General features: G+C 55.3%; 1 protein-coding gene across 7 annotated transcripts in view; it reads left to right on the top strand.

Moving 5' to 3' along the window:
* The window catches only part of ZBTB7C (zinc finger and BTB domain containing 7C), a 314432-nt gene extending 299042 nt beyond the window's left edge, over window positions 1–15390 (top strand). For 6 of the 7 annotated variants that reach the window (XM_074355488.1, XM_074355490.1, XM_074355486.1 and 3 more), the window contains 2 exons: window positions 1122–2348; window positions 12422–15390. In XM_074355488.1, coding sequence (XP_074211589.1) covers window positions 1138–2348; window positions 12422–13076 — 1866 coding nt within the window. In that variant the 5' untranslated portion in view covers window positions 1122–1137 and the 3' untranslated portion in view covers window positions 13077–15390. Of the gene's footprint in view, window positions 1–761; window positions 947–1121; window positions 2349–12421 lie in introns of all 7 variants that reach the window. The other variant, XM_074355485.1, reaches the window with a different exon arrangement.
* Window positions 15391–16281: the final 891 nt, after the last annotated feature.

Here is a 16281-nt window from a genome sequence, read left to right as displayed (position 1 = left end):
CATTAACGAAGATGAAGCCAGCCGTAAGGTCAGAAGTTGAAGCACGTATCATAAAGCCCCCATCCTCTTGCTGAAAATGGGCCACAAAATTGTTTTTTTAGATTCCTAATTAAAAATTAATTAATTAACTAATTAAATTAAAGAATCCTAGTAGCTACATCAGTTTGCTAAACTGTAACAAATTACCGTGGACTGAGGTTTAAATGACAGAGGTTTATTTTCTCACAGTTCTGGAGGCTGGAAGTCCAAGATCAAGGCATCGGTAGGGTTAGCTTCCTCTGAGGCCTCTGTCTTCCATTTGTAGATGGCTGCCTCCCTCCGGGTGTCCTCACAAGGTCTTCCCTCTGCGTGTCTCTGTCCTAATCTCCTCTTGTAAGGGTACCGGTCATATTGGAGGAGGGTCCACCCATACAACCTCATTTTAACCTCAATTCCTCTTTAAAGATCCTCCCTCCAAGTACAATAACATTCTGAGATACTGGGATTCAGACTTTAACATTTGAAGTTGGGGGTGGGGAACAACTCAGCAACTGTTAAGTCACCAATTGTTACTGCAGCCCACATCAGTAGCCAAAAGTAGCAAAATGTGAGGAGTCAGAGGGAATAAACCAAAGTGTTTTCCCAGCGGGAGCACTGAGTCATGAGAGAAAATTCCGTCTCCGGGCCTGGCCTGGCAGACAGCGTGTGAGTCAGCTGCGAACACCATCCCCGTAGCGCACAGAGCAGCGGAGTTTCACATAGCCATCCATACTCGTGTTCAGGAATCGCACACCCCCAAAGTGGAATTCAGTGAAATCGTGCCCGAGAGAAGATTCTGTAGCCTTTGCTAAACGGCAGATGCCAGCTGCCCAATGAGAAGCCCCACTCCAAGGGCCTTCGGTGTCCCGGGAAGAGCCCAGTGGTACAGTGAAAAGCCCCAGCTTGTGAGCTGGGCTCTGAACTGCAGGTGAGATGGGAGAAACCTGAGGAAGGAGGGCTGGCTTTCCAGCACAGGCGGAGGGAGGGGAGCCCCAAGCAAAGGCAGGGGTGGGGTAGACAAGCATGCCCTGGAGAGTCCCAGAGCTGGCAGCCCTCCTGGGGCTGTGTCCTCTAACCCGGTCTCCCTCTGCATGTCCCCGCAGGGCTCTGGCTGAGAACATGGCCAATGGCATTGACGAGCTGATCGGCATTCCCTTCCCCAACCACAGCAGCGAGGTCCTGTGCAGCCTGAACGAGCAGCGGCATGACGGGCTGCTCTGCGACGTGCTCCTGGTGGTGCAGGAGCAGGAGTACCGCACCCACCGCTCCGTCCTGGCTGCCTGCAGCAAGTACTTCAAGAAGCTCTTCACGGCCGGCACCTTAGCCAGCCAGCCCTACGTCTACGAGATTGACTTTGTCCAGCCTGAGGCTCTGGCCGCCATCCTGGAGTTCGCCTACACCTCCACGCTCACCATCACCGCTTCCAATGTCAAGCACATCCTCAATGCCGCCAGGATGCTGGAGATCCAGTGCATCGTGAACGTGTGCCTGGAGATCATGGAGCCCGGGGGGGATGGGGGGGAGGAGGATGACAAGGAGGACGACGACGATGATGAAGATGACGATGACGAGGAGGATGAAGAGGAGGAGGAGGAGGAAGAGGAGGAAGAGGAGGACGACGACACGGAGGATTTCGCAGATCAAGAAAACTTGCCTGACCCCCAGGACATCAATTGCCACCAAAGCCCTTCCAAGACAGACCACCTTTCGGAGAAGGCCTACTCAGACACACCCAGGGACTTCCCTGATTCCTTCCAGGCCGGCAGCCCCGGCCATCTGGGCGTGATCCGGGACTTCTCCATCGAATCTTTGCTGAGGGAGAACCTGTACCCCAAAGCCAACATCCCCGACAGGGGACCCTCCTTATCTCCCTTCGCCCCAGACTTCTTTCCACACCTCTGGCCAGGGGACTTCGGTGCCTTCACCCAGCTGCCCGAGCAGCCCGTGGACAACGGGCCCCTGGACCTGGTCATCAAGAACCGCAAGATCAAGGAGGAGGAGAAGGAGGAGCTTCCCCCGCCCCCACCGCCTCCCTTCCCGAACGACTTCTTCAAGGACGTGTTCCCGGACCTTCCCGGGGGGCCGCTGGGGCCCATCAAGGCAGAGAACGACTATGGTGCCTATCTCAGCTTCCTGAGTGCCGCCCACCTGGGGGGGCTCTTCCCACCCTGGCCGCTGGTGGAGGAGCGCAAGCTGAAGCCCAAGGCCTCTCAGCAGTGCCCCATCTGCCACAAAGTCATCATGGGGGCCGGGAAGCTGCCGCGGCACATGAGGACGCACACCGGGGAGAAGCCATACATGTGCAACATCTGTGAGGTCCGCTTCACCAGGTGCGCTGGGGTGGGGCCTGCGGGGGGCGGAGGGCCGGGGCCCCGGGGACACAGAGAGACCCAGGTCAGGGGCAGCCCTGGCTCCTCGAAAGCTCATTGCCAGAAGGGGTGCTCAGCATTCCTGTTGCAGCCATTTTCAAATATTTTCTAATACACCATACCAGGTAGAAGGAGGCCAAGATGTAAAATCGATAAGCGCAGAGTGGTTCTGGTGAAGGCAGGAGGGAGGGGCCTCGGTACCCACCGTCAATCCAGTTTGGAGGGCAGCCCCCTTTATTTTATTTGGAACTCAGTCAGCATGCCAGGGTCTGTCCCGAGTGAGAAGACAGGCAGGGGCCAGAGTCTTTGTCCACAGATAGGCGATCCATCTCCCAGTAGCTAGCCAGCCACTCATAAGCCCAGCTGGATAATAGCAGAGCTGGGACTTGAGCCCCAGTTCATGTGTGACAGTGACACCTGCAACAGGGGACCCTAGAGGCCCCTGGTGGCCCTTTCAGTCCTCTTTCAGGTCAGACCTAAAGGATGGGCCTCCTTTTGTGTTCTCCGCCTTGACTGTCCATGTTAGGAAGAGGGTTAACTTTATGCTGTTATAAAGTTGAAATTTGAAATCAGTACATTATAAGGCTTTCATCTTTCCTGGACTCCATCCCATTCCACACACATGGGTTATATACGTTCTCTGCACAGCCACTTTTGTGGTCAAGGCTGATTGGTGGGAGGATGCGGGGCCCAACTTGTCCATTAGGTTTGATGGGCCTCACCTGGGGCAAATGTGGTCCGTTGGTGCCGTTTGTGGTCCGTGGTGTGAGGCTGGCCTTCCCAGCCTTGTCCACAGTGGGGGCAGGTCCTGGTGAGTGGCCCTGCATCAGGGCTTGGTCATTTCAGTGTGTCGGATGTGGACAGAGCCTGGTGGATACCTGCCCTGGGACTGTGACTTCCTAGACCAGGTCCTTTGCCCACACTGCCGCTGTCCCCTTCAAGGCACGTGCCATGAGAAACCCATACTTGGTTCCTGCTGCTGTCACCGCACATCCTCTTGGCAATTTATTCTGGGAATTGCTGGGGGCTTGTTCTTTGATTTTCCTCAGTGGGCCCAGAGCTTTGATATTTGAGGATGGAGTGAAGTTTTTTGAATCAGTTTGATTATCAAATCAGGGCAATGCTTTTGGGGAGAAAGCAAGACGTGTCTTGTTAAGTAAGGAGACTCACCTTTGGTGGCTTGAAAACTCTACTTGAGGTTGCCAGAGACGGTAAAGGGATGTGTTCAGATGACAATGGCATTGTGCAAACAGCTCTGCAGGCTCCTCCAGTGACTGCTTCAAAGGACATCACTGGTTGTTTCCAAGGTGGCCTTGGCTCCCCTCGCAGCTGCTTCTGTGAAGGACACCCCAAGCAGAATCTCTCCCAGATGCTCTGTGCTGACAGTAAAGGGAGAATTTGCAGGTGCAGAGAAACAGGGCCCCTCCTCCCCAGGGCGTGCCCCAGCAGTGCTGACCTCATGTGCTCTGTTCTTCTGATCACCGCAGAGCAGCTTGACCCAGAGTCCCCGAGATTCACCTCCTCTTGGGTGTCCTTTACCTTGAATTCACCTTAGAGCCACAGAACACATGTAAAGGCTTGACCAAAGCACAGGGATAGCAGGAGGAAGATAAACCAGAGCCTGGTCCAAATTCAAGTCCAGTCCATGCATCTGGAGCCAGGCCCTCTCTGCAGCTTGTGCCAAGTCCAGCCCCCGGGGAATGACTTCAAGACGTGGATGCTTTTCACGGGCCAGATCCAGAAAAGCCAGATCCAGACTCCTGCTATCCAGGGTCCACTTCCCTTGCTTGTCCCCTGTGCAGAGGCTGGCACTGGGGACACCGCTCCCTGCAGGGGAGACCCAGGTCTGCAGCTTCAGTGGAATGAGTTGCATCTCAAGGCCACTGCACAGTGGGCCTGCCTGGCCCCCACCCCCAAGTCCCCATCTCCCTTCCCTCCCCCACTTCCCTCGGGGCCTTTCCCACACTCAACTTTCGCTAAAGGCCACGCCAGTCTGTGCTCCTGCCTTCCCTAGGGAAAGTTTAAAACTTGGTCAGTCAAGATGGTGAGACTACTCACCCTCTTGACCCCAGAACCTCCTCAGCATGGGCCTCCTGGTTTCGGCCTGGATGCTGTGTTGTAGAGAAGGGTCACATTCCAGAACCCTCCCTCCAGGCACATTCCTGCTGATCACTCAGGGCGGCCCCCTTGCCGGCCTCTCCCCACCCCTCCAGGCCTGATCAGCCGTGGGGCGGTTCTGGCCATCCAGCCCTGTGCCCGGCCCTCCCTTCGGTTTTGTCCTGCTCAGCAGAGCAACAGGCAGCCGTTTGGGCCCCCAGGCCCATCCCCACTGAAGCAGCTGCATTCCCACCTCCATCAGCAACTCCCCTCACTTGGTTCCCACCAGGAAAGAACAGAAAAGCTCTTGAGTCCACTCCCAACTCCCAGAAGCAGAGATACCGGAGTGGAGGGAGGTTGGAGGAGATTTCCTGGGCCTCCTCACATGGGGGTTTTATTTCTCACTGTGGCTGTCCGAGCTGAACGCTCCCCAACGCCCCTCCCCATCACATCCTTCAACATCGCTGGTTCCTTGCTTCCCTTCTGCCCCCTCCCCAGAGCTGCCCTACGGGATTCTTTTCAGTCTTCAGGGAGCCTCAGCCCTGGCCCGTCCAGATCGGGGGTGCCCATGATTCTCTCTGTAGCCAAGTCCCCGAGCAGCGAGCAGTGTGTCCCGGGGACCTCCTTTGTGGTTGACTACTTGCAGCCTCCACCCATCACACCGCCTTCGTTTCCCAGCTGGAGGCTGAAGAAGCCACTTAGAGCAGCAGCTGCTGCCTCTTTGACTCAGAATTCCCAGACTCCCTTGCGAGGCAAAGCCAAGGCCTGGGACTGGAGCATCCTCATGTCCTCTTCTTGGACACTATTTCCCTTTCTGGAGCCTGGGTCTTTGCTTAATCGCAGCTGAGCCTCAGCTCTCTGGCCAAGCTTCCTCTCCTCTCTTGATGTTCAACCCACCTCCCCTCCCTCCTGGGCGACATTGGTGCACCCTCCCCTCCCCCTGCCAGATGGCCCTTTGACCCAGGCTCTGAGTTATGGCCTCAGATGGCAACTCCTAGCATGCCCACACTCCGTGGGAGCATCATTCCTCATGACTTGAGCAGCTACAACATGGTGGAGGGGCCTAGGGGAGGTCCTTCCAACAGAGCTCCTCCTGCCCCTAAGGCCCCACCTGCGGCTTTCATTCTGTGGGTCTCCAAGAAGGGACTGAGGTCCCCCCACCATCTGTTGTCTGTCCTAAGTATCAGGAGCCTCACCTCCGAGTCAGCTCTAGATTTCAGCCACTCCCACCAGTTGTCCCTCCACTGATTTGTTCCAGATATGGGACACCCCTGGGGCCCCTCAGAGGCTTCAACCAGACTGTGTATCACTGGCTGCATGCTTTCCCCTCCTAGCTCTGGTCACCCCATGATCACTTTGACTCCGAGTCCCTCCACCCATGACTGAGTCTATGTATACACTCCCCTAGCCTGGGCCAAGGTCACCAGGGGCCTGTGCTGGCTGCTGAGAGCCAGCTCCTGCTGAAACCAGTCTTGTGGTTCAGGGGGAGAGAGAAACAGCTCTAGGACTTAGGGAAAAGGCAGTCTTGACCAAGACTCCCCCAGACTCTCCTCATCAGGAGTCCTTTGCTTCCATTCCCAGAAAGTCTGGAAGTCCGGGCCACAGGTCAGGCAAACTTTGGGTTCCACCAGAGGTGCCCTGAGGATGGGCCGTGAAGAACAGGGAGCATGTGGGCCAGGGAAGACAAGAAGGTATTTGTCCTCTCTGCATGCAGGATGCTACTGTACTTCGTGGGTCTTTTCCCGGCCCGCCCACATCACAGGCGCCCCCCACCCTTGTTACCCCAACCTCAGCCATCATCACTGCTGACTGGGCCTGGCCTCGGGTCTGTGAGGCCCTCAGAACACTCTCAATTGCTCCTGTCCTGCCACATTAGTCCTTAAGTGCAGGCAGCCTGTCAGGGGAGCCCCTCGAGAACATGGCTGGGCAGTCTTCCTCCAGGACCACCTGCATCCCATGCCCCCTGCATCCCATCTGCAGCCGAGCTTTTCCAAATGCCCCAGCCACACCTGGTGGGCCATGCAATGAAGGCGAGAAACTGCAAACCTTAAGAATAGACCAGCCCCCGAGACAAAGGCCCTGGGAAAAGGACGGGCAACCTCTGTACCCTGAGAAGTCAGTCTCTGATGAGCCACGATGTTCCCAGTTTCCACTGAATCCCCCTACCAACTTCCCATAAAGGCTATAACTTTTAGCTGCCAACCTCTGCCCCCAGTGCAAGCCAAATGCTGATTGCTCTGTACCCGCTGGCAGCTGTCTGCTTCCCAAACAAGGCCAGGAGCCTGGCCACTGCTTTTTTTCCCTTTTCTTTTCTATATTTTCTTCTTAGTCCTCCCACTCCTGGCAGCTCTGGGGACCTTATTAAGATAATGTAATGTTATTAGCAGGGGCAGCAGGGAGAGAATTTGTCTCAGACCATCAGGTTACCAAGAAGTCTGGGTGGATGGTGCTGGGAAAGCGTTATCCTCTCTGGGAACCTCCATGGAGGCCCAGGACCCCAGGCCCTTTCCTTTCACTCAGGGGAATGAGATCATGACGACTGTCTCTCCTGACCATGAGCTCTCCAAGGTGGAAGGGGGAATGCCGATCAAAGCTCAGGTGCACGTGACCTGGGCTGGGCCCCCGGTGCAGGGTAGAGGGATCAGGGTAGAGGGATGTGATGGCAGGGGGATAGGAGAGAGAGAGAGAGAGAGAGAGAGAGAGAGAGAGAGAGAGAGAGAGAGAGAGAGAGAGAGAGAGTGTCAGATTTGGGTTGGGGATTTCTGGTAAGTGGCCCCGAACCAGCAGGTCTTGGCAGTGAGCACCCACTGTACACTCAGTGGTGGGCACCGAGCAGAATATCAAAGCATCTGACAGCTTCTTATCCAAGCAGGTTCTGGTACCACGTGGGCCACATGCTGAATGGGGTGGAGAGAGCAGGGGGTTGAAGCATGTGCTCCGTAAATTCGCTCCACGTATCGCCCAGTATCAGGAAAGCTCTGGACACATCATTGCACCTCTCTTTGCCTCCACTTCCTCACGAGAATGATGGGAATGCCGACTTCACAGGCTGCAATGAGATAAGGTGGAACTGCCAGGTGCCCAGCAAGGCCCTGACCTGTGCTCACAATTAGTCCTGACGGGAAGGTCCCTGAGCCTGGGTTCCTTTCTGGCATCTGCCAGGGGCCAGTGCTCCTTCTCCATGAATTTGCTGCCTCCTACATCATCTTGCTGGCAAGGCTCCTAACAAGCCCCAGGAGCCAGGGACAGGGTGGCGGCTCAGTAGGCAGGAGGGGCAACTAGGGGAAATGTCTCTCCTGGTGGCCCTGCCCTGGGGATAACATGCACAGAAAATAAAGGCAGCAAAGGCGGCCTCTGAACAAGTGTTTCCATCTGCCAGCAGCACCTGTGCGGTCCGGCCTGGGCCACAGATGGTGCAGACAGGGAGACTGGACCCCCGAGGCCAGGACTTGCTGGGAGGGCACTGCTGGCACGTGGGGCCATGGCAGGGCAGGAGAAGACGATGCTGACACACTGTCCTCTGTTGCTCCCTCCTTGTCCCTCGGGTGACCTGCCTTGGGGTGCAGTGTTCAGGTGCTCTGGAAGGGCAGATCAAAGGAGGAGACCTGGGTGGAGAGGGAAGGGTTTAGGAAGTACTGCCCTTGAGTTTGACCTTGAAGGATCAGGGAGATAGGGAGCGGTAGACATTTCAGGCAGGGCAGTTTGTAAGAGTAAAGGCAGAGATGAAGGACATGGGTGCAGGGAAGAGGAGGGCTGGGATGAGGGGCTCAGGGCTGGGAAGGAAGGGGCACACACTCTGGCATCTAGGCTTGGACATCTGGTGGGAATCTAAGGATGGAGAATGGTGTCCACAAACAAGATACACACAGGAGGGGAAGGAGCCAGAGTTTACCAGCATCCATCCCATAATATGGCAGTCTCTGCACCAGGGGCTGGCAGTCCAGCTCATGCCGACAGAAGTTCTAAGATGCAAAGCTGATCAGAGCATGGCCTGCTAGGGGAACAGCGTGCCCCTGTCATGTGTGGGTGCAGCACTATGAGGAGGGACGGGGACTGGCAAAGGAGATGGGGTGACTATTTACCTCCAGCTTTACTGAGATATATTTGCCTCAGAACATTGTGTAAGTTTAAGGTGTACAATGGCGGTGATCAGATATGCATACATATGGTGAAATGATTACTGCCATCAGGTTAGTTAACATGCCCATCACCTCACTTAATTACCGTGTGTGTGTGTGTGTGTGTGTGTGTGTGTGTGTGTGATGAGAACATTTAAGATCTACTGTCTTAGCAACTTTCAAGTACACAATACACTGTTGTTAACTATAGTCACCCGGGGTTCCCAGAACTTACTCGTCTTATAGGTGGAAAGGATGAGCTTATAAGGAGACTTGAAAACCATGCTAAGGGGTGGGTTAGTCCATAGGCCATGGGACAGGGAGGGCCTCTGAAGATTTTAATGGGGATCACTGGATCCCTAGTCCTGAAGCAGTGGGAATGAGAGCACAGGTCCTGAGAGTCTGGAACATTCCAAATTTATTCATGCTTAAAGAAGCAAGGGTAGAAGAGCCATAGCATATGAAACTGACCTTGGCCAGAAAGAGATTCACTATTAGCCCATTACCCAGATGCAAACACTCTCAGAACACCAAAGGCTGAAATGGTCCAGCCTCCCTTTCCTGACTCCAAGGTCAGGAAACTGAAGCCCAGGGCAGCCCAGGACCTGGTCCAGGTCTTGGAGTGTGCCCAAGCCCGGGCGCAGCTCGGCCAGTGCACACGCGCGTCGTAGCCACAGAGAAGGTCATTACAGAAATAAGGAGGCTGTCCAACCTTAGAAAGTCATTGCCTCCCCGGGAATGTGCTGGATCAGATCAGTATTTTCAAGGTCCCGGGAAGCGCGCTGCAAATGAGGCAGGTTACCCGGCCCGCCGACTCAGGCTATGAATTAGGACGTGTTAACGTGCTTCTGGTAGACGAGATGCTCTCTAAATGTTTTTGCAGAACTAACTTACGAGCTTTGTCCACCCCCCACCCCCAGCCCCGCTCCCATGAAGTCTCTACTGGGGACAGCGGTTCCTGCCCGGGCTAAGCTGCTCCCACAACCTGGCCCGTCTCCTGGCCCCAGAGACAGCAGGCTGGCTGCCGATGCCCTGTTTTGATTGTTCAAGCTGGATTTTAGGAGGCAGCTCCCATAGGCGTCAGGCTGGGAGCACCCAGCATGAAAGTCCTTGGAACAGCGGGCAAACAAACCACGCCCAGATAGCCCTCCAGGACCCCCTGCCTCTCACTAGCTGGTAACCTTTGGGAAAGCAGCTTGATGTCTCTGAGCCCCTAGCTCTTCTTCCGTCCCAGTGAGGAAATCATTCCAGGTCTGTTGAACCAAGCTCGTGCCGACCCAGATTCTCTCATCAGCCCTGGAAAATAGGAATTGATGTCTAGTCCTAGGTTCAACTCCGCACAGAGAGGTTGAGTAACTTGCCTAAAGGTCACCCAGCAAGTTAGTGGGGAGGTGAGGTCTGCAGCTGGAGCGGAGGCTCCCACACCCGGCATGGGGCCCCTCTCCTGCACTATAACTTGCCTGTGAATAATGACCTTCCAGGGTCACTGAAATGGTGTATTCCCCTGCCCATAGCAGCTGCTCAATAAGAGGAAGTTATAAGCACCTTCTCATCCCCTCTTGCACACTTGGGTCAATCGCCACTGAAGCGTGCTTTATTTTAGATGCCCTAATGAAAAGCTTGGGAGCAGCAGTGCATATTTAAAGGAGCCCCTCGACCCTGGAAGCTTTACCATTTGCACTCTCTCCATTATTTGAGGGTGACCCTCAGGATCAATTCTATTCCATGTGTGTAATAGTGATTTTTGAAAAATCAACCTTCTAAGGTTGTGGTGAGGATTAAATGCGATGACGTAGTTAAAGCCCCACCCCGACGTTTTTACACAGGTCACAGTGTGGTGGTGAGGAAAGACGACCGGGCTGTTCTCGGCCCGGCTCTGCCATTGCCCTCTGGGCGACTTTGAGTTCCCCTCCCTGGGCCTCAGTTTGCCCACTAGCCAGGTGAAGGATGCACCTAGGCCTGTGGTTCTTGGGCTAGCGGCAGCAGCAGCACCTGACAACTTGTCCAAAATGCAAATTCCCGGCTCTCTTCCCCACAGACCTACTGACTCAGGCTGTCTGGGAGTGGAGCCCAGTATCTTTCATCAAACCCTGATAGTGGTTCTGATAACGGTCAACACGTATGAGATCCACTGGCCTGGATGCTCCCTAAGGCCCCTTCCTGCTCACAGATCCAATCACCTGCGTGAAATGTGGGTTACAGATACCATAAGAGCATCATGCTGGTGGGGAAAAGGAGCATGCGATGTCACAGCAGGGTCCCGTGCAGCCTGGGGGCAGCTGGTGGGTTGTGGGAAGGGCAGGGACACGGAGATGTGGGAGAGGGGAGGGTCTGGTGTGTGGAGGACACCAGCAGCATTCCCTGTCTCCTCCCTGCCCACCCCACTCTCCACCCCCACCTCCCAGTGCCCTCCAGCCTTCCAGTGAGCACAGGCGGGAGGGGCGGATCTGCCCTCTCTGGTCCTTCTCCCTGCACCCTGCCAGCATTCACATGAATGTCCTTTTCTCTCCTGGCCTGCCCCTGGGGAGCTAGTTGGAAAATGAGAGCCAGTGAGCCCTCTAGCGGCCAGGAGACACCACGCGACCAAGACCCGCTCCTGCTGTCCTGGGGTTGAGTGTGGTTTAAATCTGGCCATTTTAGGGCGGATGCCTGCGATCCACATCTGCTCCAACCTCAAACCCCAGCCAAAAATTACAGGCAGACGCTCCACCCAAGCCACACCTGCAGGGAGGAGGTGGGAGGCTGGACACAGCTTTCTGGCCTACTGGGTCTAGTCAAGGAAGCCTGCAGAAGGATCCTGAAAGTTCTTGAAGCACAACTGACTCTCTCAGAGTGGAGGCTGAAAGGTTCCTTTAGCGGGTTTAGGCAGTGTTCGGTGTTTACGAAAACAACCCTGTGGTGTCAGTTTTCCTCTCAAGACCACCAGGAGGTGTGCCCAACCTAGCTCAACACAAACCCAAATTCTCACCATCAGCCCTGAACAACAGGAATTAATATCTAGTCCTAGGTTCAGGTCTGTGCAGAGAGGTTAAGTAACTCTGCTAAGGTCACCCAGCACGTTAGCGGTGGGTCTGCAGCTGGAGCAGGGGCTCCCACCGCCCCCTGCTGGGAGCCACACCCCTACATCATACTTTGCCTCTGATAATACCGCTTAAACCCTGAAAAGCTCTGCCCTCGATTAGGCTGCATTCTTGTTGCACCTGGCTCTTTTGTAAACCCTGGAATTGTCTGCAGACAAAGAAGAGAGCCCAGGGCTGGGGAAAGGAAACCCCAGCGCAGGAGGCTTGAACAAGGTGTGCCCGGTCCCTGTAGCCTCCCAGATTAGTGCTGAGGACAGACAGATCTCAACAGCCCAGGGGCTGGAATGGGACCAGGACCTCCAAGCAAAAGCACGAGGTGAACCCCGAAGAAAGCAGACATGAGATGAAGGTACAATCCAGTACCAGAAGTGGGTGCCCCACTGGAGGACATGGAAGACCGCCGACTTTCAGGGGCATGTGTCCCCCGCAAGTCTATTTCCAGTGAGACAGGCCCTGACCGAGTGGGCGCTTCATTACTCTGAGCTTATGTGTAAAAGGAGTTCTGGGGTGACTGTGGCTTTCCAGGACCCAGCTCCTGCTCCACTCTCTAATCCAAGTGAGAAGCCACACCTGTTTGGGGTGGCACAGTAGTTGAAGGTAAGTCCTAGCTGGGGTCCCATTCCTGGGATTGACACCATGGTAGTAGGGAGCCTTAGAGGGTTCTGGAGGAAGGGGAGCAGAGAGTTAGGAGTGCGCCCTGGGGTTCCGGGCAGGAACTGACTCAGACTCTGCGTTGCAGGCAGGACAAGCTGAAGATCCACATGAGGAAGCACACGGGGGAACGGCCCTACCTGTGCATCCACTGCAACGCCAAGTTCGTGCACAACTACGACCTCAAGAACCACATGCGCATCCACACGGGCGTGCGGCCCTACCAGTGCGAGTTCTGCTACAAGAGCTTCACGCGCTCCGACCACCTGCACCGGCACATCAAGCGCCAGAGCTGCCGCATGGCCCGGCCCCGGCGCGGCCGCAAGCCGGCCGCCTGGAGGGCCGCCAGCCTGCTCTTCGGGCCCGGTGGCCCGGCCCCCGACAAGGCGGCCTTCGCGGTGATGCCGCCGGCGCTGGGCGAGGTGGGCGGCCACCTGGGCGGGGCGGCCGTGTGCCTCCCGGGCCCCAGCCCCGCCAAGCACTTCCTGGCGGCGCCCAAGGGCGCGCTGAGCCTGCAGGAGCTGGAGCGGCAGTTCGAGGAGACGCAGATGAAGCTGTTCGGGCGCGCGCAGCTCGAGGCCGAGAGGGACGCGGGGGGCCTCTTGGCCTTCGCGCTGGCCGAGAACGTGGCCGCCGCGCGGCCCTACTTCCCGCTGCCCGACCCCTGGGCCACGGGCCTGGCCGGCCTCCCCGGGCTGGCCGGCCTCAACCACGTGGCCTCCATGTCTGAAGCCAACAACTAGGCTGGTCCTTGTCAACCCCGGTCCTGATTCCCTGTCCCCCTTTCTCCTCCCAGGCCCACCTGCCCCATCCGATGGGTCTGAACTTTTTATTTCAGAATCACAAAAGAAAAAGGAAACAATCCAGCAGCCATGGAATTTTCTGGGCCTCCTGAGGCAGCTGCCTCCCCTCTGCTGGTGTCTGAGATAGGCTTCTCCCAACAGGCCTGGCCTCTCCCTGGCTGCCTCTCTGTTCTCATAGAAGTTCGCAGGGGCCAGTGCCACAGCCGAGGCCCCCAGCTGGGTGCCCAGGAGCACTTCGGAGCTGTGTGGGGTAGATGGAGGGTGGTGGCTTGGCCAGAGGCAGACCGGGTGGAGCAGGGATGAAGGTAGGGTCCTGAGGAACACACCCTGTGAGCCCTGCCGCTCTGCGGTGGAGTCCCTGCTGACACTGCTCTGATGGACCACTTTTCCAGTCTCCAGAAGCCCTGGGATCCTGGGGGGAAATGCCCTGTTGGCAGGGAGGCCTCCTGGAGTCAGGAATGAGGCCCGAGGCTCCTGGAGTCCAGGCCTACTTTCTCCTCACTGTCATGTGATCTCTGACAGATCAGCCCTCCGTACCCCAGTGTCACCCTGCTGTGAAAGGGGGCTGCTAATTTCATTGCCTCGCTCCCCTCCCCCGATCCACACACACACACACACACACACACACACACACACACACACACACACACACACACACCCCCATCCCTCCAGAGAGAGGCCTTGAGAGAGTAGGAGCTTTGCATTCCTAACATCCCGGGTGTCACGTCTTACTGTGCTTCGTTTTGTCACATCCACAGGTGAGGAATGTGGCCACACTAGGCAGGGGTGGCAGAGGGAGAGGGTTGGGATGCAGCTTGTCCACAGCCCCCAGGCAGCTTTGGGGAACTGCAAATCCTACCCTCCTCGCTGCGCCACTGTGCGCATCTGGGGACGGCCACTTAGCATCCCCCCCAGCCCCGCTCCACATGCTGCCTGCAATGCCTTAAGGAGTCTTTCAGGACTCCTGGGGCCAGCGTAGAAGGGAGGGGGGCCACCTCTTAACTCCTGGCAACTGCCTCCCTCCACCTGATTCCTGGAAACAGACAAAACACCCAGTTACCCAGGTGGATGTTCGCTTTTCAGTTGTGGGCTTCTCGGGGCTTTGGCTTCGCTGTGTTTGAACAGCCCCTCAACCCCTCCCTGCTCCCCTGGGGAGGGATCCGGGTGCCTGGTGTGGGGAGTCAGAGCCTCGGCTCAGCATGAGTTGGAGGGCTCTGTGAGCGAGGTCTGTCCACAGCCTCTCCCCGGCTCTCCAGTTTGTAGCAGGTCCTGAGAAAAAGATAGCTCTGCTGGCCCAGTGCCTTCCTGATCTTCTCTCCCTTTTCCTGCCTTTCCCTCCCTTTTCTTGCTGAATTTGCTTTTGTATCTCAGTGGCCCAGAAGGGAGGAGCGTTCCTCCGCACGGATGGCCCGGGGCTGGTGTCCCCAGCCCAGGAGCTGTGGGCACAAGGGACTTGGGCTTTTCCTACGGCCTTGGCTTCTCCCCAAGCAAACACAAACAACAAAAAGGCCAGAGAAGACCACAGACTCCGTCACTGTCCCAGCTCCCCCCAAAGAGACCCCTGACTCCATACACCGCCAGCTGCCATCTCAGCCTGAGGGCACTGCTGCTGGCACCCTCCTGTCCTCAGACATCATCCGCCCGGGCAGCAGCCTCTCCAGCTCCCCGTCTCCATCTCTGACACTCGCTTCTGGGACCCACCAGCCAACATACCCGTGGCCCCCTCCCCGTCGCCAAGGGAGTGGGGCTGACCCAAACTTCAAAAGAAAACAAGGAAAAACGAACAAATTAGAATCCAGTGGTGTTGGGGCTTTCGGTTTTTATTTTGTAAAGGTAATGACTTCTTATAAACTCAATTTTTCAGACGACTGGTTAGTTCTTTTTGTTTTCTCTTGGCTGCAGTTTGGAGTTGTATATTGTAAAATATCCAAAGATGTCGAGTACTGTATGATCAAGAACTTGAAGCAAATGGGTCATGGGGATAGGGGTGGTTGTGTTTTGTTTTATTTCCTTTTTTTTTTTTTTTTTTTCGGATGTTTCGATTTCCCTGTCTGTCTGTGGGAGAACTTGGGAATTTTTTCTATTTATAAGTCTTTTTTTATGTGATTGCTTTATGTAAAATGACACTCAACAAAGTTTGCCTTAGTGATTCAAGGGACAATCTTCCATAACTTTGGTCGCACGCCGCATCCCGCCGAGAAGAACTCTCAGCTAATTTTCTGGCTTATTTATTAAACAGTATTAATTGACTTGATTACGCTACATTGAGAGTTGCACTTCTGTGAGAGGTGATGGCACCAAGACAGTCTGCAGACATTCGTGGCTTAAGATTTTGACAGTTGGGTGTCACAAACTTATAAAAATGTCAGACACCTTTGTAGAAAACACAAACCTTTGACCCTTATTTAATAATGTCAGAAGGAAGCCACACTTACTCAGCTTCCCGGTTAAGGCTGATCCCCCTTCCCGTTCTCACTGCAAGTGTCAGTGGCTGGTCACTTGGTGGGGAGGCCAGAACTCAGATCTTTCTTGGTCCTCTACATTTTTAATTTGTGAGTCTCTGCTTGATCATAAGCTTCTGGGCATCTGTGACCCTGAGCGCAAGAGGGGTGTGTGTGTGTGTGTGTGTGTGTGTGTGTTCACATGTGCAGGTGCAGCTGGTGGTGTATGAGCAAGGGAGAGCTGAAGGGTTGCTGGCTGTTTCAACACATCAGTCCTCCCCTATCTGGACATGGAGTCCCGGACAGCCTCTCACCAGCCTGGCTGCCATCTCTGCCTTGTTTTTTGGTTTTTTTTTTTTTTTTTTTTTTGAGTATAAGGTTCTTTTTTTAAATATATATATATTTTTTTATTGAAGTAGAGTCAGTTTACAAGGTTGCGTCCGTTTCTGGTGTACAGCACAGAGCTTCAGTCATATGGGAACATACATATATTCGTTTTCATATTCTTTTTCACCGTAAGTTACTACAACATACTGAATATAGTTCCCTGTGCATCTCCGCCTTCTTCCTTTCATTCCCTGGAGCTGGACTTCTCTTCCTTGTTCACCTCTTTCCTGGACGGGTAGTGATGGGCCATGAAGGAGGAAAGGAAACTTCCTGCTGTCATTGAACAGGATCAACTCTGCTCAGGACCCAGAGCACTG

Source organism: Camelus bactrianus, chromosome 30 (assembly GCF_048773025.1).
Source record: "Camelus bactrianus isolate YW-2024 breed Bactrian camel chromosome 30, ASM4877302v1, whole genome shotgun sequence".
NCBI lineage: Eukaryota > Metazoa > Chordata > Mammalia > Artiodactyla > Camelidae > Camelus > Camelus bactrianus.
Note: the sequence above shows the minus strand (reverse complement) of the source record. Positions and strands in the feature narration are given on the sequence as shown.